The sequence below is a fragment of the Sorex fumeus genome, unplaced genomic scaffold (assembly GCF_029834395.1).
Source record: "Sorex fumeus unplaced genomic scaffold, SorFum_2.1 ptg000061l, whole genome shotgun sequence".
NCBI classification, from domain to species: domain Eukaryota; kingdom Metazoa; phylum Chordata; class Mammalia; order Eulipotyphla; family Soricidae; genus Sorex; species Sorex fumeus.
In genome coordinates, this window is record NW_026606118.1 from 44514632 (window position 1) to 44540292 (window position 25661).

Below are 25661 nucleotides of genomic sequence, written 5' to 3' on the forward strand. Positions count from 1 at the left end.
AATTCTTCAATGAACCTCACAACTGGTTCTTAGCCATGATGTCAAGTACTTCAAATAACTCATCTTCCCGAGTTTGGGATATTAACAGTGATGAAGGAACAGTGGGATTTCTTTAAACATAGCATGTCAAGTCGCTGAATTTTGCCTGCTTATCAAATATATCATGGGTAGCTTGCCAGGCTTTGCCGTGCAGGTGAGATACTCTCAGTAGCTTGTCAGAAAAGCTATATCCACTGTACCCAAATTCTTTTTTTTTAAATCAACACTAGTACTAATTTATTTATGTCTTCCAGTATCCATTTAGAATTGACAATTTCCTGATGAGCCTATTAATAGTCTCTCTCTCTCTCTCTCTCTCTCTGTTTTTTTTTTAATTAGTGAAACACCACGAGGTACAGTTATAGACTTACAAATTTTTGTCCTTGGGTTTCAGTTATACAGTGATCAAGTACCCATCCCTCCACCAGCACCCATCCTCCACCACCACGGGTCCCAGCATCCCTCCCCCCTCCCCCCCGTTCCCCCATCCCACCCTTCTTCTGTGGCAGGGCATTCCCTTTTGTTCTCTCTCTCCTTTTGGGTCCTGTGGTTTGCAAGAGAGGCACTGAGTGGCAATCATGTTTGGTCTATAGTCTACTTTCAGTGTGCTTCTCCCATCCTGGGAGGATCCTCCCAACACCCTTTATTTGGTGCTCCCTTCTCTATCTGAGCTTCCTTTTCCCCTAGCACATATGGCTGGCCTCCAAGTCATGGAGCAAAATTCCTGGTACTAATCTCGGCCACTCCTGTGGTTCAAATTCTGAACCATGAATCAAGCAAGCAGAAGGAAGAGAGAATTCTCCCGGGCCAGGTCTCGGGTCCTCCCCACCACCCTCCCTTCCGTTCACCTGCTAACCACCCTTGCTCAGTGCTCCCTGGCCTTGGCTTCCTGCTGGCAGTCAGTCCTGGGGCGGCCGACACCAAGCCCCACTCAGAGCTCCCAGCCAGAGAAGTCTGGAAAGAAAAGGCAGAGGAATGTTTTCCTTGCCCCGGAAAAGGCAAGTGGGCACGAGCCAAAGCTCTCTAGCCCCCAGTGCCAGCCCTGTCCCTCACCCACCCTTGGCTGTGTTGCTCCGGCAACGGGCTGGTTACCGCAGAGACACTGCACAGGGCAAAGCTAGGGGGGAGAGCATGGTGCTGTCTAGGCAGACACAGTGCGGCAGGGGAGCACCCTCCAGGCAGCCCTTGCCTATCTGGGAGCTGCCTGGACTGAGGGTGATTTCAGGAGTTGGGGGGGGGGGGCAACAGACCCAGCTCACATTCCACCCGCAGGCCAGAAGAGCAGTTGCCCGTCCCCACGCGTGAGAAGTATACTGACTGGAGTTTTTTGTTGTGACTGTCAGGCAGAGGCTTGATAAAAATCATTTTATTAAAAGCTTCATAAAATCACTTTTATTTCATTGCTTTATAAATTCACACGCTACAAATAGTCATCATTAAAATTCCCTCAGTACCAGGACCAAATGGAAGACGCCAGGAGTTAGGGAGAGATTCCACTCCCCCCTCCCCATGAGATAAATTTCAGAATGGGTCGGCGCCGACCTAGCTCAGGGCGGAGACGGACACGAGCTTCTGTTTCGTTCTCAGGGGACAGATCTTGGCCCAGGAGCACTGCCACTCGGTCCCCAGACAGGAAGCAGGGGTTCCTTTCGGCTTTGGCACGCCACTCCCCAGAAGGACCACAGGTTGGTGGAGGCAATGAACACGGGCTGAGAGGAGGTCCACAGGCCAGAGATCATACAGTGGGATACCCAGAACCCCACAGGGTCACGGGTCCCAGAAACAAGGTCAGGGCAAAATGAGGGTCTTCAGTCCCCATCCCTGCCAACCCCCATCCCGTTGACCTGAACCCCAGAACTGAAAAACTGTTTGGGAGAAGAAAGGGGGAAGCTGGAAGTGAAGGCCCTGCTCTTGTCCAAAAAGTGTGATGCTCTGATGTGGTGGTGGACGCTCCCCTGAGAAGCAGCGTGGCACTGTCTGAACGAACAGGAGAGCGTCTTGGGGATGTCCGGGATGCCTTCTCCAAATGAGATGGAGAACACGGGACACGCACCCGTACACAGCTGACTTCTCTTTCAAACCCAGGCGGATGTGTCAGACTTAAAGGAAGGAAACCACAAGGAAACTCTTTTAAAAAAACACACCATTTAGTATCACACGCACGTTCAGCAGATTTTTAAAAAGAACCACGAGACCCGGAATGGGTTATGCAATCCTTTGCAACCATCTTCATGAGACATGGTAATCTTTGACACGTTACCTCATGAGGTGTGGGATTAAATATGGAACCAACTGGGCTTCCCTCACAACCCAGAGCCATTCAAACTGCAGATACAGGCACGAGTTTAGACCAAAGCCTGACACAGCTGTAACTCAGATTGGGCTCCGAGGGCCAGTGGTTAGCCTAGATATCCCAGCAAGGCCACAAGCAGCCAAACTTTCTACTGCAGCACAATCGTGGGCACAAATTTTACATATTGTGTTAGAGGTCCTTTCATAAAGTCTACGATTAGGGTGGAAGAAAGACAAAAAAATAATTCCCTCTAAAATCAAAGTCACTCCACATTGGTCTTGCACTTCTTGAAACCCTGAGATCAAATGTCTGTACTTGGATCACGGACCGCCTGGAACATTTCAGGATGCTTCAAACTGGCTCATCATCAGCTTCCGGCTGTATTCATAGGCCAAAAACAGGGCGCCGTTGGCAGGGAAGGCGCGGATCATCGTAGGCTTCAGCCCAGAATATAAAGCGGTTACTCCTAGAAGACAAAACAGTGCTCAGAGACGGAGCTGCTCTCCCTGGAGCCCAGCCTGGGAGCCTTGCACGCTGATACTCGCACGCTTCACGCAGCAGGAGGTGTGCGATAAAAAACCAACGAGACAAGCAAGGCTCTTCCAGGCTTCCCCGGGCGAATGACGTCACACTAATGGAAACACATGCCAGGTACGTTCAGGTGACAGCACTCAGCAGCCGGCTGATGAATGAATGGGGCAGAAATGGCAAGGCCAGGTCAGGGCACTGCTGTTCGCCTGTTCCTGAGTGCAAAGGGCATCCACACAGAAGCCAGAGTCTGTTGCTAATGCAGCGTGTTTCCTTCAGTGAAGCAGACCGGGGAGAGCTACAGGCAGGGCTGCCGGCTGGAGGCGGCACATGCACCCCACCCTCACCCCCACCCACATCTGTGCAGGGTTTTCCTGGGTTCTCCAGTGAATTTCCCACCACACCCCAAGGATGACACATGCCCTGGTGTGTCAGCTGACCCTGTGTAAGTGAGGCAGGTGTATGTACGTGCCCAAGGTAGGAGGGCATCCGATCCAGGCCTGGCTCTCACCTCAGGACCCCAAGGCTGCAGCCACAGTGACCAAACACCCCTGAGCCTGAATGAGAACAAGCAGGTTGGAACGTGAAGGAGGACACACGCGGGAAGTGTCTTTACTACACAGGGAAGTGGTGCTTCCCATAATTAGGAGTGCGCCAGAGGAACTGAACTCTAGTTTACAACACTTAGCCTGCGGGAGAGGAGGCTTCTTCATGTCTTTTACTGTGACTCAGTTTCCAAGGACCTGCCATTGAGGCTGCTGGAGAACTTTCTCCGTAAGTGCAACCCAGGGTCATAAAGAACAAATTGGCTGGGCTGGAGTGACAGCACAGCGGGTAGGCCTTTTGCCTTGCATGTGGCCGACCCAGGTTCGATACCCAGCATCCCATATGGTCCCCTGAGCACCGCCAGGGATAATTCCTGAGTGCAAAGCCAGGAGTGACCCCTGTGCATCGCCAGATGTGACCCAAAAAGCAAAAAAAAAAAAAACAAATTGGCTAATGAAGAGATCAGGACTTTATATATATTTAAAGTAGCACTACACTGTAGCACTGTCCTCCCATTGTTCATTGATTTTCTCAAGCAGGCACCAGTAATGTCTCCATTGTGAGACTTGTTGTTACTGGTTTTGGCATCTCAAGTATGCCACAGGGAGCTTGCCAGGCTCTGCTGTGCAGGCAGGATACTCTTGGTAGCTTGCCGGGCTCACAGAGATGGACGGAGGAATTGAACCGGGGTCAGCCTCTTGCAAGGCAAATGCCCTACCCGCTGTGCTATCGCTCCAGCCATAATTAAAGTACATCTGTATAAACTATGTTTAAAATTATGCAAACTTAAAGGGGGGGCTAGAGTCAGGACTGGATAAAGTGTGTGTGCTCTATTTGAGATACAAATAAGTTTCCACCTGCCATTCGTTGAAAAAAGCTATCTTAAGCACTAAGGGACAGACTGGACATGAGGAGGACATGTGATTTACTCTATAGTTGGCCCAAACCAGCTTTAGATAAACATTTCTTCAGAATTATGCATTCCTGAATAATTCTTGATAGCAAACCACCCTCAGAATGGCGAGGGCATTTCAAATCCCTGCAGTCTTCAGGAGGCTGCACGTTCCTTTCAACCCGTGGGTCCTCTCCAACGGCCATCTGCTGACAGTGCTCTGTGAAACATGGTGTTATCTTCCACATCTTTGTCCACACAGTAACTAGTCCTCCCGGGGACCTGGGATTAGCCCACTGATGCAGTGTCTGCCCTGCAAACACACCACCTTGAGTTTGATCCCTGGCACTAGCCCATGTGCCGTGTGTGATCCCGGTGACGGTGACGTTTGAGTCTCAAAGTGCACAATCTCTTGTGCACCATAACCAGGTATGTGACCCCCAATGAGTACACAACCACAACCAAGTATGTGGGCACATCAATGTAGCCACATCAACTACAGGAGAAGGGGGAAGTTCCTTCTAGACTCTTTAGAAGAACAATTCTCATCCCGAGGTTAAGAATAAGAACCTTTAGGGCTAGAGCAATAGCACAAACCCACAAACAGGGTAGAGAATTTGCCTTGCACGCGGCCAACCCAGGTTCAATTCCCAGCAATCGATATGGTCCCCTGTGCACTGCCAGGGTCAATTCCTGAGTGCAGAGCCAGGAGTAACCCCTATGCATCACCAGATGTGACCAAAAAAGAAAAAAAAAGATAAAAAGAATAAGAATCTTTAACAAGAATTTTTTTCCTTTGGTTTTGGGCCACCTGGTTCTGCACCTAGGAATCGCTTGTCACTGTGCTCGAAGTACCCTGTGGGAGGCCAGGGATGGAATCCGGGTCAGCTGCATACAAGGCAAGCACCCTCCCTGCTGTATTCTCTCTCTGGCGCCTTAATAAGAACATTCTTAAGGATAACAAAGTGAACTAAAGAGAAGAGTTTGGAAACAAACCCACAGACGGGGGCTGACGCTATGTCTGAAAAAGCCGATGAAATAGGAAGAAGGGCATGAGGTGCTGCCAAGGCCAGTGGTGGAGGAGAACCCACCCACCCTCCTCCCACATGGCACCAACTCACCTTCATTCCTCATCACGTTGATAAAGGTCCCAACAAAGCCCGCCTGCTTCCCAGACATGGAGAGAACCTGAATTCTGGACTTGATACAATCCACAGGGTACACAGCAAGCCAGAGGCAGATCCCACCAACTCCGCCGCTCAGCATCAAGGGAACAGGGCCTGGCAGAGAGAGGAGCGACAGTGGGTGTGACGTTTCCGGGGCTCAAGAGCACAGTGAGTGCCCAGCAAGATGCACGGCCATGGAGCACAGTCCTGAGGATGCTGCCAGAGCCCAACAGACACACGGCAACTCTGGTCTGTCTGCCTTTTCCCAGGTCACTGCAAGCATTGAAGCCCGAGGGCTGGAGCAATAGCACAACGGGTAGGGCGTTTGCCTTGTACACGGCCGACCCGGGTTCGACTCTCAGCATCCCATATGGTCCCCTGAGCACCACCAGGAGTAATTCCTGAGTGCATGAGCCAGGAGTAACCCCTGTGCATCGCTGGTTGTGACCCAGAAATAAAAAAAAGAAAAAAAAAAAGAAGAAACAAATCCCGGCCAGGGCTGAGGCTGAGGGCTGGGCTGGCATGGTGGCGTGGCTCCTACCTCAGCTGCTCAGGGCAGACCCATGCAGAAGCACCAGGCCCCGGCAGCATGGCAGGGTCCCTGCCTTGTGGGAGAGGAGAAGCCCCTCAGACAACAGGCTCCATCTCCAGACTGCTCACCCCAGTAACAGCCGAATGCCCAATGGCCCTGACTTCCCTTTCCCGTGAAATGACCAAAGTCATCTAACTAAATGGAACAGGCCTGAGAACTTGATTAACTCCTCCCATCACCAGAAATAAATCCAATATACTTCAATCCAGTACTGAATGGAGTTTGTTTGTTTGTTTGTTTTTTTAAGCACCACTGATACATCAAGCAGCTAACAGGACATGTTAGGAAGAACCACACTTTCCTCTGCTCTCAAAACATGATTAAACCTTAGAACCAAATTTTAAGCTTATTGCAGGGTGGCTTTTAGGGGATTTTTATTTATCAATGGTTTCCCATTGGGACAGTGATGGCCACACTGCTGTTTTCCCGAGATGGATCTAGAGACATGAGAACATGTTCTCCTGGGGAGGAAGTTTGGGACAGAATGCTTCAACACCAGCCTTGGGCATTACTGAAGTTTGACCACCTGCACCACATCCCTTCAGCCTCCAGAAACTTAGCCCAGTGAGGGGGTCCCCGGGCAGGGTCTGCAGTGATGGAGTCAGCCACAGGGAGCAGACACGATGCGAGCCAAGTGCTGGCAAGGCTGCCACTTACCCAGCTCATCCTTCGGTCTTCCAGCTGCAAAGAAAGAACGGCTCAGCTCATAGCCGCCGAAGAAGAAGAAATAGCCGGGAACCTCTCGAAGGAGCGTGCTCGAGAGTCCATGGTAGAAGCCCATGGGGCCATCCTTGCCAAGGATGCCCTTCACGACGGACCAGACTGTGCTGGGAAGAGACACAGAGAGACAGTTAGGACAGGGTGCAAGGTGACAGGGAGCTCAGACCGTGACAGACCTGATGGAACTCCAGCCAGAAACCAGAGATCTGGAGTCAGAAAGATAATCCAGCAGGTCGGGCACTTCTCCCACACAGAGGGAACCGGGTTCACTCCCCAGTACCCCAGATGGTCCCTCAAAATCCGCTAGGAGTGATCCCTGAGTGCAGAGCCAGGAGTAAGCCCTGTGCACTACTGGGGTGTGACCCAAAAACAAAGGGGGTAGATGGACAGAGAGGCTTACTGGAGAGAGTGAGGGTGGGGAGGGAGGGAGAAAGGGAGGGAAGAAGGGAAGAAAGGTGAGAGGGGGGAGAGAGAGAGGGAGGGAGTGAGAGAGAGGCAAGAGAGGAGGGAAAGAGAGAGAGAGAGAAGAGAGCAGTTGATTTTATAGACAGAGAAACCAGAATTCAGAGAAGAAAAGAATTCTGTGGCAGGATCTCTGGCACTGATACAATTTGAACATGGTTTTTCACCTTAGTGTTCAATGGTATCGTTATTTCATTAAAATGCATTTAGTGGCTGGAAAGATAGTCCAACAGACAAATGGCCTGCTTTGCACGCAGCCAGATTTGCTCCCTGGCACCATATACGGTCCCTGAAGCACCACCAGGAATGAACACTGAGCACAACATCAGGAGTAAGCTCAAAGTCTAGCCAGGGATGCTCGCCACCCCTCCAACAATGCATTTAAACATACATCACACAGGTCAGAATTCCATGGGCCCTCGGGAGCCCAGATCTCAGGCTCACAGGTCAAGAGGACACCCCTGCCTTCCCTAATGCTGGAATGTGAGCTGTCTGTCCGTGATACTCTGAGAGGGCCATGTGGGAGGTCCAGCCTTCTGGCATTATCCTCTGATTGGGAGGGGCAAGTATACTGGAAGCACAGCGGGTAGGGCGTTTGCCTTGCACGCAGCCAACATGGCCGACCTGAGTTCGATTCCTCCGCCCCTCTCGGAGAGCCCGGCAAGCTACCAAGAGTATTCGATATGCCAGACACAGTAACAACAAAGTCTTCAGTGGAGACGTTACTGGGCCCGCTTGAGCAAATCGATGATCAACGGGAGGGCCTTTACTTACTTACTTAGACAAATCTGTGTCTCTCTCTGACACCTCATTTTCATATTGTCTGAAACTTCAAAATACTCCAGCCAGGAACCTGATAATACAGCAGTTAGGGTGCTCATCTGACCTGAGTTCAACCCCTAGGATCCTATCTGAGCCCTTCAGAGCGCAAAGCACAGACCAGGGCACAGAGAACAAAGTCAGGATTATGCCCTGAGTACCGCCAAGTATGGCCCCAAAGCAAACAAGATACTCTCTCCACCAAGGCCCCAGGAAACGGAGGGCATGTGCACAGTGGGACTTACTTTTGGCCCGTGGCCACCTTCCCAGATGACTCCATCTCAAACATGGTCTGCAGCCGGCACTTCACCAGCTCGGTGGGGCAGAGCACCAGAGAAGCAAAGGCTGAGGCGAAGGAGCCCGCAGCCGCGTTCTGCAGATCACTGCAAGGTAAAGCACAGGTAAATGACCATAGGGCTCACCATCCTCCAGCAGGACAAACTCAGACAAGTGCCCACCAGCGCTCACCGCCCTCCAGCACTGCTGATAAGGGAGAGCCAAAACAGAGCGGAGAAATGTCCCCCTCGACGCCGTGTGCTGTATCCTTTAGACTCATGGGGTGGGTGGGAGGATGGGATAGCGGGTAAGGAGTTTGCCCTACACACGGCTGAGCCTGCTTTGATCCCCAGTACTGCAACTGATATCTAAAGCACTGCCAGAAAATAGCCCCTGGAAAGGGTGTTGCCCCATTCGCCCTCTCCTCTCTGGAAAGAAAGATGGCGGCCACATGGGAGCCTTGTGGACAGCAGGTATGAGCCGGGGGTGTGGGGGCGACTAAAACCTCATGGGAAGGGGGGCGTTCCGGTCCGTCCTTCACGCCCTACCGAGGTCACCAGTTGCCCCCCACGAGCGGCTCTCCAGCACGGCCACAGCCCCAGAAGCACAAGGGCTTAATGCAGAACCCAACAGCTTGGAGCAGAAAAGTGAAAGGACTATGCGTTAATCCAGGCAATCATTTCTGCCCAGAGGGGAAAGGGTGTTGCTCCCTTCCGCCCTCCTCCCTCTGGAAAGAAAGATGGCGGCCACATGGGAGCCTTGTGGACAGCAGGTATGAGCCGGGGGTGTGGGGGCGACTAAAACCTCATGGGAAGGGGGGCGTTCCGGTCCGTCCTTCACGCCCTACCGAGGTCACCAGTTGCCCCCCACGAGCGGCTCTCCAGCGCAGCCACGGCCCCAGAAGCACAAGGACTTAATGCAGAACCCAGCAGCTTGGAGCAAAAAAGTGAACGGACTATGCATTGATCCAGGCCATCAAGTCTGCCGGAGGGGAAAGGGTGTTGCCCCATTCGCCCTCTCCTCTCTGGAAAGAAAGATGGCGGCCACATTGGAGCCTTGTGGACAGCAGGTATGAGCCGGGGGAGTGGGGGCGACTAAAACCTCATGGGTCGGGGGGCGTTCCGGTCCGTCCTTCACGCCCTACCGAGGTCACCAGTCGCCCCCCGCGAGCGGCTCTCCAGCACGGCCATGGCCCCAGAAGCACAAGGACTTAATGCAGAACCCAGCAGCTTGGAGCAGAAAAGTGAATGGACTATGCGTTGATCCAGCCCATCAAGTCTGCCGGAGGGGAAAGGGTGTTGCCCCATTCGCCCTCTCCTCTCTGGAAAGAAAGATGGCGGCCACATGGGAGCCTTGTGGACAGCAGGTATGAGCCGGGAGTGTGGGGGCGACTAAAACCTCATGGGAAGGGGGGCGTTTCGCTCCGCCCTTCACGCCCTACCGAGGCCACCAGTTGCCCCCCACGAGCGGCTCTCCAGCACGGCCACGACTCCAGAACACAGAAACCAATTTCTTAACTATCTGACTTTCAGTAGAAATACTTCCAGGGTCAATAGGTAAAATAGCAGAAATCCAAAACCAACATTTAATTCTTGAACCCAGCTGTAGAAAGCAAATCACTTCACAATGCTTTTTCAGCATGTCTGATTTGGGGGGGGGGGGGTAAACTCTAAATAATAGTGGCGAATCTTTTATTGAAACAATCTAATCAAAGCGGATAGAGTGTTAACTAGAATTCATCTGCCTCACAGGGACGGGGAGGGGTGGGGGGTGGGGTTTTATGGGAAAAAATAAGTATTGGTAAAGGGAAATGTGTTTGATATTTGCATGACTGAGACATAAACCTGAAAGCTTTGTAACCTTTCCCACAGTGATTCAATAAATAAATTAAAAAAAATAAATAAATAAAAAAAAATAAAAATAAAAAAAAAAAAAGAAAATAGCCCCTGAGCACCTCTGGGTGTGACCCCAAACCCCGTACCCCACCCCCAAAAAGAAAAAAAATAGAAAAACAAAGGAAAAAAGAATCATGTAGCTCAATAGTAGAGTTTGTGTGAGGCCCTGGGTCCCATCTCAGGCACTGCAAAAGATCTTAAAGAATTCCTTAGAGCTTTAAAATGAACAGTAGCAAGGGGTATAGTGCTGGCAACAGGTCAATCTGTAGCTGCAGGGCGAGTGCATCTGCAGCCTGATGATGCCTTAAGGCTTCCTGATACCCCAAAACTGCCACTGTGCCTTTGGCCAGAACCCAACAACTTGGGAGCAAGTTTATCAAGAAATTAAAGAACCGAAAGTTAGGTATATGGGAGCATTGCCCAGAAACCACCTTCAGCTCAGCTATACAAACCCATTTATTGGCCTTATTTCAGAGACAGAAAGAGATCAAAAGCCACAGTTAATCTCAGACCACGCATGGCTGAACAGACTGGGGCAAATCAGAGGGGGCAGGTTGGCCTGTGTCTGCCCAGGCAGAGCCCCCGGCAGCTGCCTGCTTCCACAATCCAAAATCACCGCCATACCCCTGATCTGACTCAACCATCTCAGGATGAACCTCACCAAGACATAATCTGCTGAACATTTGGGTATGCGGGTTTTGTCACTGAAATCTCTAGGCTTTCATGGAGTTGGAGTGGGCTACCTCCCCCCACTTCCCAATACACATGGAAGCACTGGCAGTCACCCACACGAACCGACTCCTGCGCCACCATGTAATCTCTATTACAGGCCTTGCTTCAGAGACCCATAAATAAATCTCAAAAGGGATCAAAAGCCAGGACACAGCAGTAAGTCCTGGAAGACCCCACAGAACCAGAATCTCTCTGGGCCCCATACTGAGCCAATGTCACCGGGGTACCCCAGATGGAGCAGGTGAAGTCTCCCCGCCTACTCCAGATGGAATCCCGGTGACCAAGAGTTTTCACAAGCAAGGCCCAGGTATGCAGGTTCCAGAACTAAATCTCCATGCCACATGGCTGCAGAGGTGCCGGGCTGTCCCTCCCTGGCTCCCCACCCACTCATCCGCCTGGCTGTCACCCCCACAATGTGCCTCCAGGCATCATCTTAACACACCAACAACCCTGGTCCAGAGATGCCCAAGTGAATCCCAAAATGGATTATTGCCCTACAGAAATGTCTCTGGAACCAAATTACTTACAACTAGGATTCCAGAAGCACGTGGCCGTGGCACCCATGATATTCAAAATAAGCAAGGGACAATAAATGATCTAGCATCTGCCCCTGGCAGGGAGGCTTGAATGGTGGTGGGAAAATTCAAGCAAAACATAATGCCCCAAAACACAGCAAGAGTATTGGGGAAATTGCCTGCCACGGAGGCAGGGTGAGGACTGGGATGGGGGAGGGGAAGATACTGGGGACACTGGTGGTGGAAAATGTGCACTGGTGGAGGAATGGGTGTTTGATCATTATATGGCTGAATCTCGAACATGGAAGCTTTGTAACTGTATCTCACGGTGATTAAAAAAAAATTAATGTGGAGTTCATGCCCAATTCAATCCTCTTAATCAATGGCTGAATAAATAGCAGTGGAGCGATAGCACAGTGGTAGGGCGTTTGCCTTGCACGCAGCCAACATGGCCGACCCGAGTTCGATTCCTCCGCCCCTCTCGGAGAGCCCGGCAAGCTACCGAGAGTATTAGATATGCCAGACACAGTAACAACAAAGTCTCCAATGGAGACGTTACTGGGCCCGCTCGAGCAAATCGATGATCAACGGGAGGGCCTTTACTTTACTCCTACATTTAAAATTAATTAATTAATTAATTAAATGGACAGCAGCGCCCCAACTTCCATGAGGGGTGCAAAACCTGGAAGTGATAATAACCCAGTCACACAGCCGCCAGCAGGCTAAAAGCAACACAGGCGAGCTGACAACTCAGTGCTGGCTCTGTGAACAGCCCCACCCACATTTCTGTGCTCAACTTGAAGCTCTAAGAAGTTCTGGAGCACGACCTGAGCCGGCACTTCCCAGGCAGCTTGGTAGTACAGGGTGCAGGCAGCTCAGTAGGACAGGGTGCAGGGGTGTCTGCAGCGGGCAGGACGGACGTACTCACAGCTGGGAAATGGGCTCCCTAATGACACCAACCAGGACCTCTCATAGACTCCCCCAAGTCCCCGGGGTCACATCCCCCAAGATTTCCCTGAACTGGTGTCAAACCTGAGCATAAAACCATTCCTGGGGTAAGAGCGATAGCACAGCAGGTGGGCTTTTGCCTTGCACAAGGCCGACCCGGGTTCAATCCCCAGCATCCCAGATGGTCCCCCACACACCGCCAGGAGTAATTCCTGAGTGCAGAGCCAGGAGTAACCCCTGAGCATCACTGGGTGTGATCCAAAAAGAAAAAAAAAATTTTTTAATTAAACACACACACACACACACACACACACACAATGCTGCTTTCTACTCAGTGGGAGTCCTGGCTTCCATGCTGAGGTGTGTGCACGACAGCAGCCTAGAGCCTCAAACTGGCCTCCCCCAGCCCCATCTCTCAGAAGGAGGGTTTGGGCTTCCTTCCCGGAGGGAGACGCTGCTGACAAAAGGTCTGTTTCACTTTAGAGAACCATATGCCAGCTCGTCCTGTAGTCTGAGGAGCACCCAGCGAGCCAGAGTGGGAATCTACAGCGCGTGGCCACCGGCCACTCATTGCTCCTTCACTTAGCTCGCTGGTCAAGACCAAAGTTGACATAGGAGATAACTCAGTCCCCTCATAACTATTTGCAATGTCAAAAAAGGCCCTTTCAGTAAACCCTACCTATTTTGTTTGGATCATGGGATGCGGTGCTTGCAAAAGTTCAGCCAGGAAGGAAATAATCCTGGTAATGTGTAACAAACTTCCTGTGATACCAGTCTATAAGGGAAAGTCTATGCCAGAGTCTCCCGGCATTTGGACTTCATGTGTATGTTAACGTGTACTTTCGGATCTTCTGGAGAAAGCCATGAGGAATGTGAATAAAAAGGCAAAAAATAAAAAATAAAAATACCAAAGTTGAAGTGTTTCTGCTCTCTCTGCCACCGTGCCGGCCTGCAGAGCCCATCGGGGCCTCCCTCTGACCTGTCCACCTGTTGACGGGCATCAGGGCTGAGAACTGAGTTCGCCAGGCTTGCCGAGCAATGGTGGCACCTGTGCCCACAGCTGGGGCATCTAAGGCCAGTGGTGAGGCCACACCAGCACCCAGTGGCAGTGCAAGGGTGAGGCCCGTCAGATATACAGGGACTGTTGCTTCCTGTAAACCCTGTCACTGCCCAATGCATTGAGCCAGGCAGCCTGGCCCCAGACCACACCTGCCGGATGAGCACTGGGAACTGGAACGTGTCAGGGGGGCAGGGGCTGGGAGGTTGGGCTCTGCAAGGCTCCACTGTCGTTGTTTCACCATCCAGCACAGAGCCCTGAACAGTGCTGCTGAGTGAGACCCCGTCCATCTGTCTGTCTGTTCATGCAAAAGTCATCGAGGAACCCAATGGGGTAGCATCCAAACCTAGAGCACACAAATGACCACTGCAGAAACTGCCAACAGCGAACCCCAGCCCCCCCCCCCACACACACACACTGGTGCCTCCTTTCCTGCTTGTGCCTAGTTCTCTTTCCTCCAGCATATTTTTATAAACTGTCTTTGAACCTGTTTACTTCTCTAGGGACCATGCCCAGCCATACTGCGACAGTGCTCAGGGGTCAGTCCTTGGCAAGGCTCAGGAGACCATACTTACTGGGTGCCAGGATCGAACCAGGGTCGGCCGTGTATAAGACTAATGCCTTAACCCCTGTCCCATTCCTCCGGCCACCAAACCCTAAGATTCTCTCTACAGAATGAGGTCCCCAAAGTGTGAGGGTCTGACACTGTGGGGAAGGGATGGAGGGACTTGTTCAAGGGCCTGGTGTGGGATCCGACTTTTGGAAACTGTGCAACTCTACCCCTAAAACATGCATCGTCTTCTATAAACCAAGATGATCTCAAAAACCTCCATACATGAGAAAGTAATGATGAAGCATGGTGCTTTGTGGTGGGACATCTGGGGTAGGGCTCAGTGGGTCAGGGTTCCTCCTGGCAATTCCTGACCTACTGGCTCCATACAAGGCCCGAGGAGGCCATGCTGTTTGGGGTCTGGGGGCCAGGGCTCCCTGGAACAAAATGACAGTGCTTGGGAGTCTCCAGGGCTGTACCTAGTAGTACTCAGGGATCCCCATGGTATCAGGGCTCCAATAGGGTCAGCCGTGATGTTGAGTCCCTATACCCTAACAAGACCACCAGTAGCACTGACCTCAGATATCATGAAGATAATACGTTAATTTCAAATAATTTATTGGGGTGGGGGAAATGGTCAAAGGTTGGAGCACATGCTTAGCCCATGAAGGCTCAGATTCGATCCCTTGCACCAAATCGTCTTCCAAGTACCCCTACCCCCCCCCCCCCCACCGCTCCTTTATCCCCAATACAGAGCTGGGAATAGTCCCAGAACACTGCCAGAAACAAAAACAAAAAATCAAATTATTTTTACAAATATCAATATTCAGGGATAGTGAGATAGTACAGTGGGCAGAGTGCTAGCCTTGAGTGTGGCAGCCCTGGACTTTATCCCCGATAGCCCTGATGGACCCCCTGCCTGGCTCTGTGATCCCTGAACACAGCTGGGTGTACCCCCAAAACTCAAAATACAAAAGAAAATCAACATTCAAAGAAGGATTAGCTAAACGTCCCACAGATCCCTGAACTCTTCTCAGCTCTGAGAAAAGGCCCGGGAATGACCAAGCTCAAACCAGGATCCAAAGTTCCCGGACACTCCGCCAAAACAAACAAGAAAACCCCATGAGCTTCACCTGCTGCTTCTCAGATGCCCAAATTTCAAGTTTCTCCTCAGCCCTATTTGCTCAGGCAACCTCTTTCAATATTCTGCATTTTGCTGATGAAACAGAGGCCCAAGCCGAGGTCCTCGCCCTCTGCTGTGTTTTGACTCCAGCACCTCACGGACTCCTGTGGGTCTGCTCCTGTAAGATGGTGCTGGAGATAGTCTGCATCCCCAAGGAGTGCTGAGACGCCTGGGCTATGCAGCTCATACTTCCCGAGGCCTGAAATCTATGTAAGGCTTCTAATCAGAAAAGAAAGAGCTGATCTTTTAAAAAAAAAATAGGTTAAAAAAAAGTATCAGCAATGGAGTATTACGTAGCTGTTAGAAAAGATGAAGTCATGAAATTTACATACAAGTGGTACTACATGGAAAGTATCATGTTAAGTGAAATGAGACAGAAAGAGCAGGATAGAATAGAAAGATTGCATTCATCTGGGCAACATAAAGTAACAAAATAGGAGACTAACACCCAAGAGTGGCCAAGATTAGTACCAGGAATTTTGCTCCATGGCTTGGAGACCAGCCACACATGCTAGGGGAAAAGGCAGCTTAGATAGAGAAGGGAGCACAAAATACAGGGTGTTGGGAGGAGCCTCCCAGGAAGGGGGATGCATGCTGAAAGTAGAGTATAGACTGAACATGATTGTCACTCAATGCCTCTTTTGCAAACCACAACACCCAAAAGGAGAGAGAGAACAAAAGGGGATGCCTTGCCACAGAGGCAGGGTGGGATGGGGTGATGGGGGGTGGGAGGGTTACTGGGATCCATGGTGGTGGAAAATGGGCATTGGTGGAGGGATGGGTATTTGATCATTGTATAATTGAAACCCAAGCACAAAAATTTGTAAGTCTACAACTGTACCTCATGGTGTTTCACTAAAAAAAATTAAAAAATTTAAAAAATTTGAAAAGTCAAAAAAAAAAAAGTATCAGAAAATGGGGCTGGAGAGAGTGCAGCAGGTAGGGTTGCATGCAGCTGACCTGTGTTCGACCTCCAGCACCGCCTAGGGTCCCCCTGAGCCCCAACAGGTGCCTGAGAACAGAGGCAGGAGTAAGTCATGAACAGCGTGGGGTGTTTGCACCCAAAAGACAAAACCAAATACAAATTTTAATGCAACGAACAGGAAGTGTGACAAAAACACTGGCTAGAGAGCACCCAGCGAATCCAGGCTAGACAACAGTGTCTGTTTTGGGGGGCCGCACCTGGCAGTGCTGGGGGTGTGGGTGCTCCAGGCGCTGCTGTGGGGAACCAGGGGGTGGGGGGAGGGGAATAAATTGGGGTTCCCAAGCGCACACCTGTGCTCCCGCCCCGCCCGCCCTGCAAGCCACCTCCTGGCCTGGGCCGGTAAGTCCTTGGGGAACAAACGGCACCGTGGCCCCACCCACCTCAGCTTGGCCTGCGGGTCCAGCCCGATGACTTTGCGCACCACCTGCTGGCAGAAGCCGTAGCACATGAAGAGGACGGAGTTCTCGGCGATGTTGGCGATGAGCGCCGGGCTGGTCCCCTTGTAGAAGCCGCGGAAGCCCACCTGGGAGTAGGTCTTCAGGCAGCAGTCGGTGAGGCCGCGGTACAGGTCGGGGAACGTCTGCATCTTCACCTTCATCGTGTCGAAGGGCTGCCCGGTCAGGACGCAGGCCGTGCCCCCTGCAACCAGGATGAGACCCCCACCACTCAGCCTGAGCCAGCCGCCCCAAGGCGACCCAGGGCTGCCTCTGCTTCTGCTCGGCTGGACCTCTTCTCCCCCTACACCTCCAGCCTTCCCGTGGGACCCAGGGGTCCCTAGTGTGCCTGGAAACACACACACACACACACACACACACACACACACACACACACACATGCTACGGTCACATGGTTGGAAGAGTTGGATACTGAGGTTTCCTCTCATTCTCTTTCTCCCTCCCCCTCTCTCTCCCTCCCCCCCCCACACACAGTGGAAGAGTTGGATATTGATTCTCTCTCTCTCTTTCTCTCTCTCTCTCTCTCTCTCTCTCTCTCTCACACACACACACACACACACACACACGGGGAGACAGAAGCTGTGTTCAACAACAAAGTCACAAAAGCAAATGGCAAGGTGGGATGCACACCGAGGATCTTCCACCCTGGGGTCTGCTCTACCTGGGGTACCTGGGCCTTGACCTCTGTTCTGCACCCAGCGCGCGGGACAGCCTGGGGACAGAGCACAGATGGCAAGGAAAAGGCCGAATGCAAGCAGTGACTTGGCCGCAGTGCTCTGCGCGTGTCGGGGCCATATCAAAGGAAGGGGAAGAAAGAGCCTAAAAGGGCAGCTCACTCTTCCCTTCCAAAGCCCGGGGTATCAGCCAAGAATAAATAACCAAGGGGGAGGCAACATGCAGAGCTAATTAATCCCTCGAGACTTCGATGTTTGACCCAGTGGAAAAACATCTCATTTGAACCTTACCAATTAGAGGTGTGTACCCAGACAGGGCACAGACTGAAACTTGACTGTACTTTAGTATAAACCCTCCTTGATATCCTTTCAGACTACAGACTATTAAAGGCAGACCAATCTAAATCTCATTAGGTGAGCCAACAGGGTGTCTGAGGTAAGGAGAAGAATGAAGCATGTCCTGTCCCATCCCAGCCCCAGGCCAGCATTTTGGGGGACTTCTGCTGGTTTGTCATCCCTGCGTTGGGCCAGGCACATCCTCTGTGTATATCAGGAAACAGAACCACCAAGCAGGGTTATTCAAGTCTCATTAAAAATGAGGACTGGAGAGAAAGCTCAGTGGGCTGAGCATGGGCTCTGCATGCAGGGGGCCTGGGTTTGATCCCAGACACCACCTGGTTCCCTAAGCACTGTCAGGAGAAGTCCCGAGCATAGCCAAGAATGACCTCCCAAATCAGTTCTTGAGGTGGGAGGCAGTACAGCAGTTAGGACACACATCTAGCATGCACGTACTATGGCACCACATGGTGCCCTGAGCATCACTGGGGTATAGCACCAGAGGCTTACAAGCACCGCTAGGTGTGGCCTTGGGCCGCCAATTTTGGGGTGACATGGGAACCTTCAACACCAGAAGGCCTAGCAGCATCACAGCTTCAGGTCCTTGCGTTAAACCACCAGCCTCAGTTGGCTGAGAATGATCTGTGGGGCCCCCAAAACCTCCTGAGCACCACTTGTGAACCCACCCACCAAAAAAAGAAGATTGACTTTAAATTAATCCCTGGCAGAAAAACAGATTTCCAAAGAGCCTAAAAACTCTTTGAGCATAATTGCCTCTCTGGTGCCTCTTTTGCAAACCACAGCACCCAAAAGGAGAGAAAGAACAAAGGGGAATCCCCTGCCACAAAGGCAAGGGTAGGATGGGGGGTTGGGGGGTGGGTGGGTACTGGGATCAGTGGTGGTGGAGGATGGGCAGTGGTGGAGGGATGGGTACTCGATCATTGTATAATTGAAAACCAAGCACAAACATCTGTAAGTCTACAACTGTACCTCAAGGTGCTTCACTAATAAAAAAAAATAAATTAAAAAAAACTGGTCTCTTTGCAATCACAAGTGTGTGTGCTCTGGAATCCCATAAGCACCACTTTTTCCTTCGAGAGAGTACTGACTTCTGATTTGTCCTATATCTAACCCCAATTCTGAATGTGTGGGCTATAATTTAGTAAATGGGCACTAGAATTAGAGTGGTATTCTAACTCTCACTTACTGCTGGGCTGGAATAAAATAAGATCCTCGTCTTATCCAAGGGGATGAAATCCAGATGCTTTTTAATGGGCACATAATCTGGATAGGCCTGATGCAGAGAAGCTGAATAAGGCATTTAATTACGAGCACTAATAATTTAGCTGGGGGTCAGGGATACAGTACGGGAGTTAAGGGTTGGAGTGCTAGCACAACGAGTAGGGCATTTGCCTTGCACGCAGCCAACCTGGGTTCAATTCCGAGCATCCCATATGATCCCCTGAGCACCACCAGGAGTGATTCCTGAGTGCAGAGCCAGGAGTAACTCCAGAGAATCACCAGGTGTGACCCAAAAAGCAAAAAAAAAAAAAAAAGGAGTTAAGGCACTGTCTTGCATGCGGCCAATCTGGATCCAAAACCTGGTACCCTATATGGTTCTCAGAGCACTGCAAGGAGTAATCCCTGAGCACAGAGCCAGGGGTATCACCCCAAAGCCAAATGATGATGACAATGATTATAACAGTAATTAGCTGGAAGTCTTTCATAATTTATCCCAATGATCCTGAACAGTTAAACCATCAGAGGCTGTAATACTGGTGGCCTATCATGGGCGGGAAAGGGGCATTTCCAAGGTAGGTGGTTAATAAAGTTTCACTCCTTTCCTGGAAACCAGCCCACTTCCTGTGTTCTTCTCCACACGGAGGTCCCACCCTCGCACCCACCACGTGTAGTCCCTCCTTGAGCCTCCCCGGTGGGTATGACCATGCTGAATGTCAGCACCAGCCAGTGGGGTCTAATACCAGCAGATTCTCAAATAGCTGTCCAGGCACTGCCCCTGGGAAGAATGTCCAAGGATCCAATATTTCTGCACTTGCTTAAAGCTCAGTCTACTGAGCTGAGACCCACTCAATGGCAGATCTGAGCCCAGAGTGCAGCCTGCACAGCCAGAGGCAGGTGACTGCTCACAGGTTCCCTAGTCAGAGCACTTAGTCTGGGGAGCTGCAGCCTGACCCCAGCAGCGTGGAAGCCAACCCTCTAGGCAGGAGGTTACTGGCACAGAACCGAGGAGCCCTCAATGGCCCCTGCTCGGGGCAGGGCACGCTCCGTGACCTGCAATCCAGCAGCCAGGTCCAGGCCCTGCTCTTCTTATCAGCGCCTGTAATGTGCTGGCTCGGGCCGTCTGGGGTAGCCTGCCTCGACCTTTGGTTCAGGGAAACACACTGTGTTCCTCTCTGAACCAAGAGAATGGCAGGAAAACAGGAGGTGGCCCTGTGACCACAACTTGATCTGCTGACCCAGGATGTCCCACTGACCAAGAGGACAGTGGACAGCCCAACCTCTGGCCTCTTCACTCTAGGGAGCTGCAACCCACTCTGAGAAACAGTGAGGAGCTGGAGAGACGACTCAGAGGCCAGGGCACCTACTTTGCGTGCAGATGCCCAGGTTCACCCCCCAAAGCCGCAGGGTCCCCTGAGCACCGCTAGGAGAGATGCTCGTGAGCACAAGGCTGGATCAGCTGGCCTGGGCCCCAAACCAAACACACAACTGTTGCAAAAACGACATTGAAAATCAGCGCAGCAGGGCCAGAGATAATACAGCAGGCCGGGCTCCTACCTTGCATGCACCCAATCTGAGTTTCATTCCAACGCCCCATTTAGTCCCCCGAGCCCTCCAGGAGTGATCTCTGGGAGGACAGAGCTAAGAGTAAGCCCAGAGCACACCTGGCTGTGCCTCCCTCCCCCAAAACAAAATTGAATCCGTGCAGGAGGCAAAGGGAGCAGCACATTCCAGCTCCTGCCGAGCACTGGCCGAATTCTGAAATCCAGAGACCGGCAATGCTATCCCAATGCGTCTAGCACTGGTGCTGCTTGGGAGACCAGATGGGATGCCAGGAATCGAACCCAAGTCAGAGCCAGGAGTAACTCCTGAGCATCAACAGGTGTACCCAAAAAGCAAAATTGAAAAAAAAAAAAAACAGGGGGGAATGCTAGGCAACTTTCATCCATGCGAAGAGCAGACACCCAGGACCCTTTTTTAAGGGGATTTATTCCCAGGGAAAGCAAGCTTATGGCTTTAGGGTTACTCTCTAGAGAACTGCACATGCTCCCGGGTTACCTGCAGCACCCGCGGTCAGGTCTATGGCCGCTTGGATGGCCGGATTGCTCTTCATCTTCTCACGCTTGGCGGCCGGGGTCTGGCGAAAGTCACTCTCTGCAGCTTAGGGCAGGCACCTCGTGTCCCTGGCAGGAAGCAAGTGCTCAGTTGGTTTCCGCAGCCTTCTCGCCTGGAGGCCAGCTGCCTGGGTCGTGGCCTGGCCTTCTGGGAAGCCAGGAATCGGTTCCACAATGGGGCCTCTCTGTGGAACCTGCACGGCTTAGCTGGAGCGATCAGTATTCATCAGCCCCACCCACCACCTCCCCCCAAAAGGCTCACACCTCAAAACCCTTCTCCCCAAACCAGTGGAGGCATGTCAGCCTTTCTGGAAACCTTTGAAATGAATTCCAAAGAGTACACCCACAGCACATACATCCCCAGTGAGCAAACTCGGTTTTTCAGAGACGGGCACTGAACTCCCAGTGACCTGTCTGCTCTAAATGCAGACACAGCCAGGGGGAGTCCCCAAGAGGGTTACCGGATGCTCACAGGCTAGATGCTCACCTGCTGCTCTGATGCCCCAGAAGACACCCCAGAAGCCCTAAAACAGGGGCTGCTGTTGGAACACTGTATACATGAAACTATCATTAATAGTACTGTAAATCGCGGTGCCTACTTTTTTAAAAATCGTATTTGCATAGTAAACATTTGATGCATTCTCCCAAAAAAGAGTGTTAATTTTTTTTTTCTTCTTGGGTCACACCCGGAGATGCACAGGAGTTACTCCTGGTTCATGCACTCAGGAATTACTCCTGGCGGTGCTCGGGGGACCATATGGAATGCTGGGAATCGAACCTAGGTCGGCTGCATGCAAGGCAAATGCCCTACCCGCTGTGCTATTGCTCCAGCCCCAAGAGTGTTAATTTTTAAGGTGTTAAGGCCAGCACTCATGTCGGTCCTGCATTTTGCTGCTGAACCATATCCCCCCTCCCACTTCCCATGTTATACCTGGACTAAATAAAGGAAGGGCTAAGTCGCAATCATCCTAAATTTACATTCTCTTGGTTTGGTTTGGATCAAAGCAGCAAAGAAACCAAAGCACAACTTCCATTGTGAGGTACAAAGGCCAATACAAATAACCACATGCTGTGACTACAGACATGCTTTTTTTTTTGCTTTTCTTGGGGGGGGGGGGGTTACACCCAGCAATGCACAGGGGTTACTCCTGGCTCTGAACTCAGGAGTTACTCCTGGCGGTGCTCGGGGGACCAAATGGGATGCTGGGAATCGAAGCCGGGTCGGCCGTATGCAAGGCAAACGCCCTACCTGCTGTGCTATCTCTCCAGCTCCCTATAGACATGCTCTTTGGGTACAGATAGAGCACACAGTTAGGGCAAGATTGCCCGGGGGACTCGAGCACATGCTTTGCATGACGGAGCCTCAGATTTGATCCCAGCACCACAAGGTCCCCCAAGCCTTGAGCAAGGGAAGCCCGGCCTTTAAACCTTGCTAAAATGAGATCCCTGGACCAGTGAGATAGAGATTAAGGCACTTGACTTGCTTATAGCCAACCCCAACTTGATTCCTGGTGCCACGTGATCCTCTGAGCACTGCTGAGAGCCAACCCTGAGCACAAAGCCAGGAGTAACTCCAGACCACCGCCAGATATGTGGCGCCCAAACATTTTTTTAGTGCAGACTCCATAGCTGGCCTCAGGTGGGACCAACCATGCTGCTGCTTCTTATCTGTGCCCAGAGGAGCTGATATATAGTGACTAATCACACTTGAAGAAGAAACTGAGTTTATGCACCCCAACTTTGCTTGACAAGACTCAGGGCACTTGCCACAAGTTCAAATAACCGGGTATCAGTTCCTGGAAATCTTAATTGAGTACACTTGGGCAGGAGTCTGAGTAACTGTGAGAAAGCAAAAAGTCTACTTCTCTATCATTATACAAAAGGCAAGGAGGCAAAGGCAGGAACATGTAAAAGGTGACAGAAAAAGAAAAAGTGACTTTCACAAGGAAGATTAGAATAATTTGACAAGTATCTCTTCATGGCTTTCAAGCCAGGGGAGGAAACTTCTATGTATCACAAGGTACAACAAGGTACAGTCCCTTGTCACACTGAAGTCGTCCCTGTCTCCCCCACTCTCGGGAGGGGGACCCCACTAGATAGACGATAAACGTCAATTGGCAGCCTAGACGTCAACTGAAAATAATCGGGGGCATCAAATTATTTGGGACACCAAGAAGTTTTATAACCACTCAAAGCATTTCACCAGTGACCAGATAACCAAGATTCTTTAGCTCTCTACAAAAAGATTTTAAAACCAACAACCGCAAAAGCACAAGACTTAAGGAGAAAGAAATCAGGGTCCAGAGTGATAATGAAGGGGTAGGTAAGACTTGCACAACAGATCAGTGGTTCAATTCTTGGCACCTCATGGTCACCAAAGGACCGCCAGGAGTGATCCCTGAACACAGAGTCACGAATAAGCCCTGAGCAGGAAAAGAAAAGAAGGGGAGGAAAAGAAAGGAAAGAAATAAACAAAGCTCAGCAGTCCCGGCTCTGAGACACCGGCTCTGCAGCTCCAGGCTCAGGAAAAGGAGGGAGATGTGCTCTCGAGAGAAAGGTCTCTGGGTTCTAATCCCACCTCCCCCTTGTCCAGCTGGAAACTGAGGCCAGGAGACAAGGACTTGTCCAAGGTCAGCAAGCCAGCAGGAGAGAGAGGACAGGACTCAGGCTGGCTTTTGAAACTGTGCCTACCAACCAAAACTTCGTCCCAGAGAATTCCAACCTATCTGGAAAAACAAAACAAAGACACCCACCTCCTCATTTTAGAAGAAAAACAGGGGCAAGTAGGAGCCTCAGAGACGGGGCCCGGTCAGTGTGGTCTCTTGACGTGGTTCCTTGTGGTCCTTTTAAAAAATGTTTAAAATTTAATCACTGTGAATTACAAAGTTAGTTATTCATTATTGGGTTTCAGGCATAGAAGGTTCCAATACCCAATCCCTTCACCAGTGTCCACTCCCCTCCACCAATGTCCCCAGTTTCCCTCCCACCCCCCCAGCTTCCCTCTATGGCAGTCACTTTTTTCTTTATTTTTTCCCCCTTTTGTATACCACAGTGGGTATCTCCCAGAAGGGTATCTCCTCTTCTTTCAAGGAAAGAGATGGTGGAGATGGCAACTTAGTTGCCAATATGATTTCAGCCCCTTGAGAGGAGCCTAACTAAAACAAATCCTATGAATTACTTGTAGCATCACTAGGATAGAAAACAGTGTTGGCAACAGATTCAAGTCAGCAGTGGGCAAAGCAGAGTTTTGCAAAAAGACCTCACACGAAAGGCTGAGGGTGATTTGTGAGTCTTCCCAAGGAAAGAACTGGTTCCTTTGCGCGACCCTTTTGCCCTCTTTCAAAGCAGGGCAGAACGGACGCTTCACTTGTACAGTGAGACAACAGCGCCAACCAGACATCATTCCTGCTGGATCCCTGGGGAAGTTCACTTCTCTCCCAAGGTGGGGGGGTTGCTTTCTGCACTAGGTTGCCCGACTCCTCCAGGAAGATTCCAGCTGGAGACTCAGCTTGGCCTCGATGCAAACCAGTACTGCCACTCAACAGCCGGACAAGGAGCACCTCCACCTCCGGGGGGTTCGAGATGCTCATCCGATCCACGCACCGTTAGGAGCCCACTTGCAACTTTCCATGTCACGTTCTAAATGTCCAGACACCGACCCTGCAACCTGCGAGAGTCTCCCGGGCAAAAACGCGGTCCCCAGCGCCCCAACGCGACCGCGCGGCCCCCCACCCCCGGAGGCCGAAGGACACCACGCGGGGGGCCAAGGAGCCTGATCGCGGCGGATCAGGAGGCCGCGGAGCCCCGTCTGCAGAATCCCCGGGGCAGCGCGCGCGGTGGGGGCACCCGCAGGTCCCGAGGGTGGCACGTGGGCAACGACGCCCGCGTCCCCGCCCGGGAAGGTCGCGGCGCCCGGACGCGCAGGCCCGCCCGCCCGCTCCCCGCGCTCTCGCCACCCGCGCCGGGCCCGGCCGCGCTCACCGCCGCGCGGGGGACCGCGTCCTGCTCGCGCTCGGTCGCCGGCTCCGGGCGCTCCCGAGACGCGGGGCGGCCGCTTCACGCGCGCGTCGGCCCGGCCGGCCCCCGGCCCCGCCCCCCGGGGCCCGCGCCCGGGCCGGCTCGGAGCGGAAGTCGGTGCGCGCCGGAGCGGAGCCGCGCCTGGCGCAGACGCCCGGGCACCGCGGGCCTGCCAAGCCGACTGGGAGCTGGACCCGGCTGGGGCGGGTCGGAGGGTCCAGTGGGCTCCCCCGCGACTCCTCCTGGCTGCGGCCTGAGCCCGGCCTGCATCGGAAATTCTAAGCGGGCCGGATGCGAGGGAGGGAATCCGGGAACCCTGGGGTAGAGATGGGTGTTGAGTGACGGGCTAAAACTAAATCTTGTACAGTAAAACCAAGTATTGCACAAAAGCTCAACTCCGGGTAACTTTGTAAATCATGCCTCTTTGATAAAAATTAAGATATGAGTGCAATATCTGAGTGTAAAACACCTGTAGTGTAAATGTATGATCTATTTCTATATGGTTAGCACGGTTGGCACTGTCCTCCCGTTGTTCATCGATCTGCTCCAGCGGGCCCAGTAACGTCTCCATTGGTAAACATATAAGATGTAAGATATGTATGCGTCAGATATAGAAAGTACAAAGTAT

The 25661-nt window shown here is 51.8% G+C and overlaps 1 protein-coding gene across 2 annotated transcripts; it reads right to left on the reverse strand.

Moving 5' to 3' along the window:
- Positions 1-1389: 1389 nt before the first annotated feature.
- On the reverse strand, positions 1390-25123 carry SLC25A15 (solute carrier family 25 member 15). 2 transcript variants are annotated; one of them, XM_056126283.1, is made up of 8 exons: positions 24998-25123; positions 23770-23859; positions 20961-21085; positions 16579-16837; positions 8303-8440; positions 6714-6883; positions 5420-5578; positions 1390-2798 (listed from the first exon to the last, which is right to left on the reverse strand). In XM_056126283.1, the coding sequence occupies exons 3-8, from the start codon at positions 21013-21015 to the stop codon at positions 2674-2676; spliced, it is 906 nt and encodes a 301-aa protein (XP_055982258.1). In that variant the 5' UTR covers positions 21016-21085; positions 23770-23859; positions 24998-25123; the 3' UTR covers positions 1390-2673. The 2 variants fall into 2 exon arrangements, with proteins under 2 accessions (XP_055982258.1, XP_055982259.1); XM_056126284.1 differs by lacking the exon at positions 24998-25123 and adding an exon at positions 24620-24752.
- Positions 25124-25661: the final 538 nt, after the last annotated feature.

Coding starts and splice junctions, on each gene's coding strand:
- SLC25A15 (XM_056126283.1), bottom strand. CDS start 21,015: ATGAAGAGCAATCCGGCCATCCAAGCGGCCATAGACCTGACCGCGGGT. Junction 8,441..16,578: donor GACCCGCAGGCCAAGCTGAG/GTGGGTGGGGCC, acceptor TTTACCTTGCAG/TGATCTGCAGAACGCGGCTG. Junction 2,799..5,419: donor CAACGTGATGAGGAATGAAG/GTGAGTTGGTGC, acceptor TTTGTCTTCTAG/GAGTAACCGCTTTATATTCT.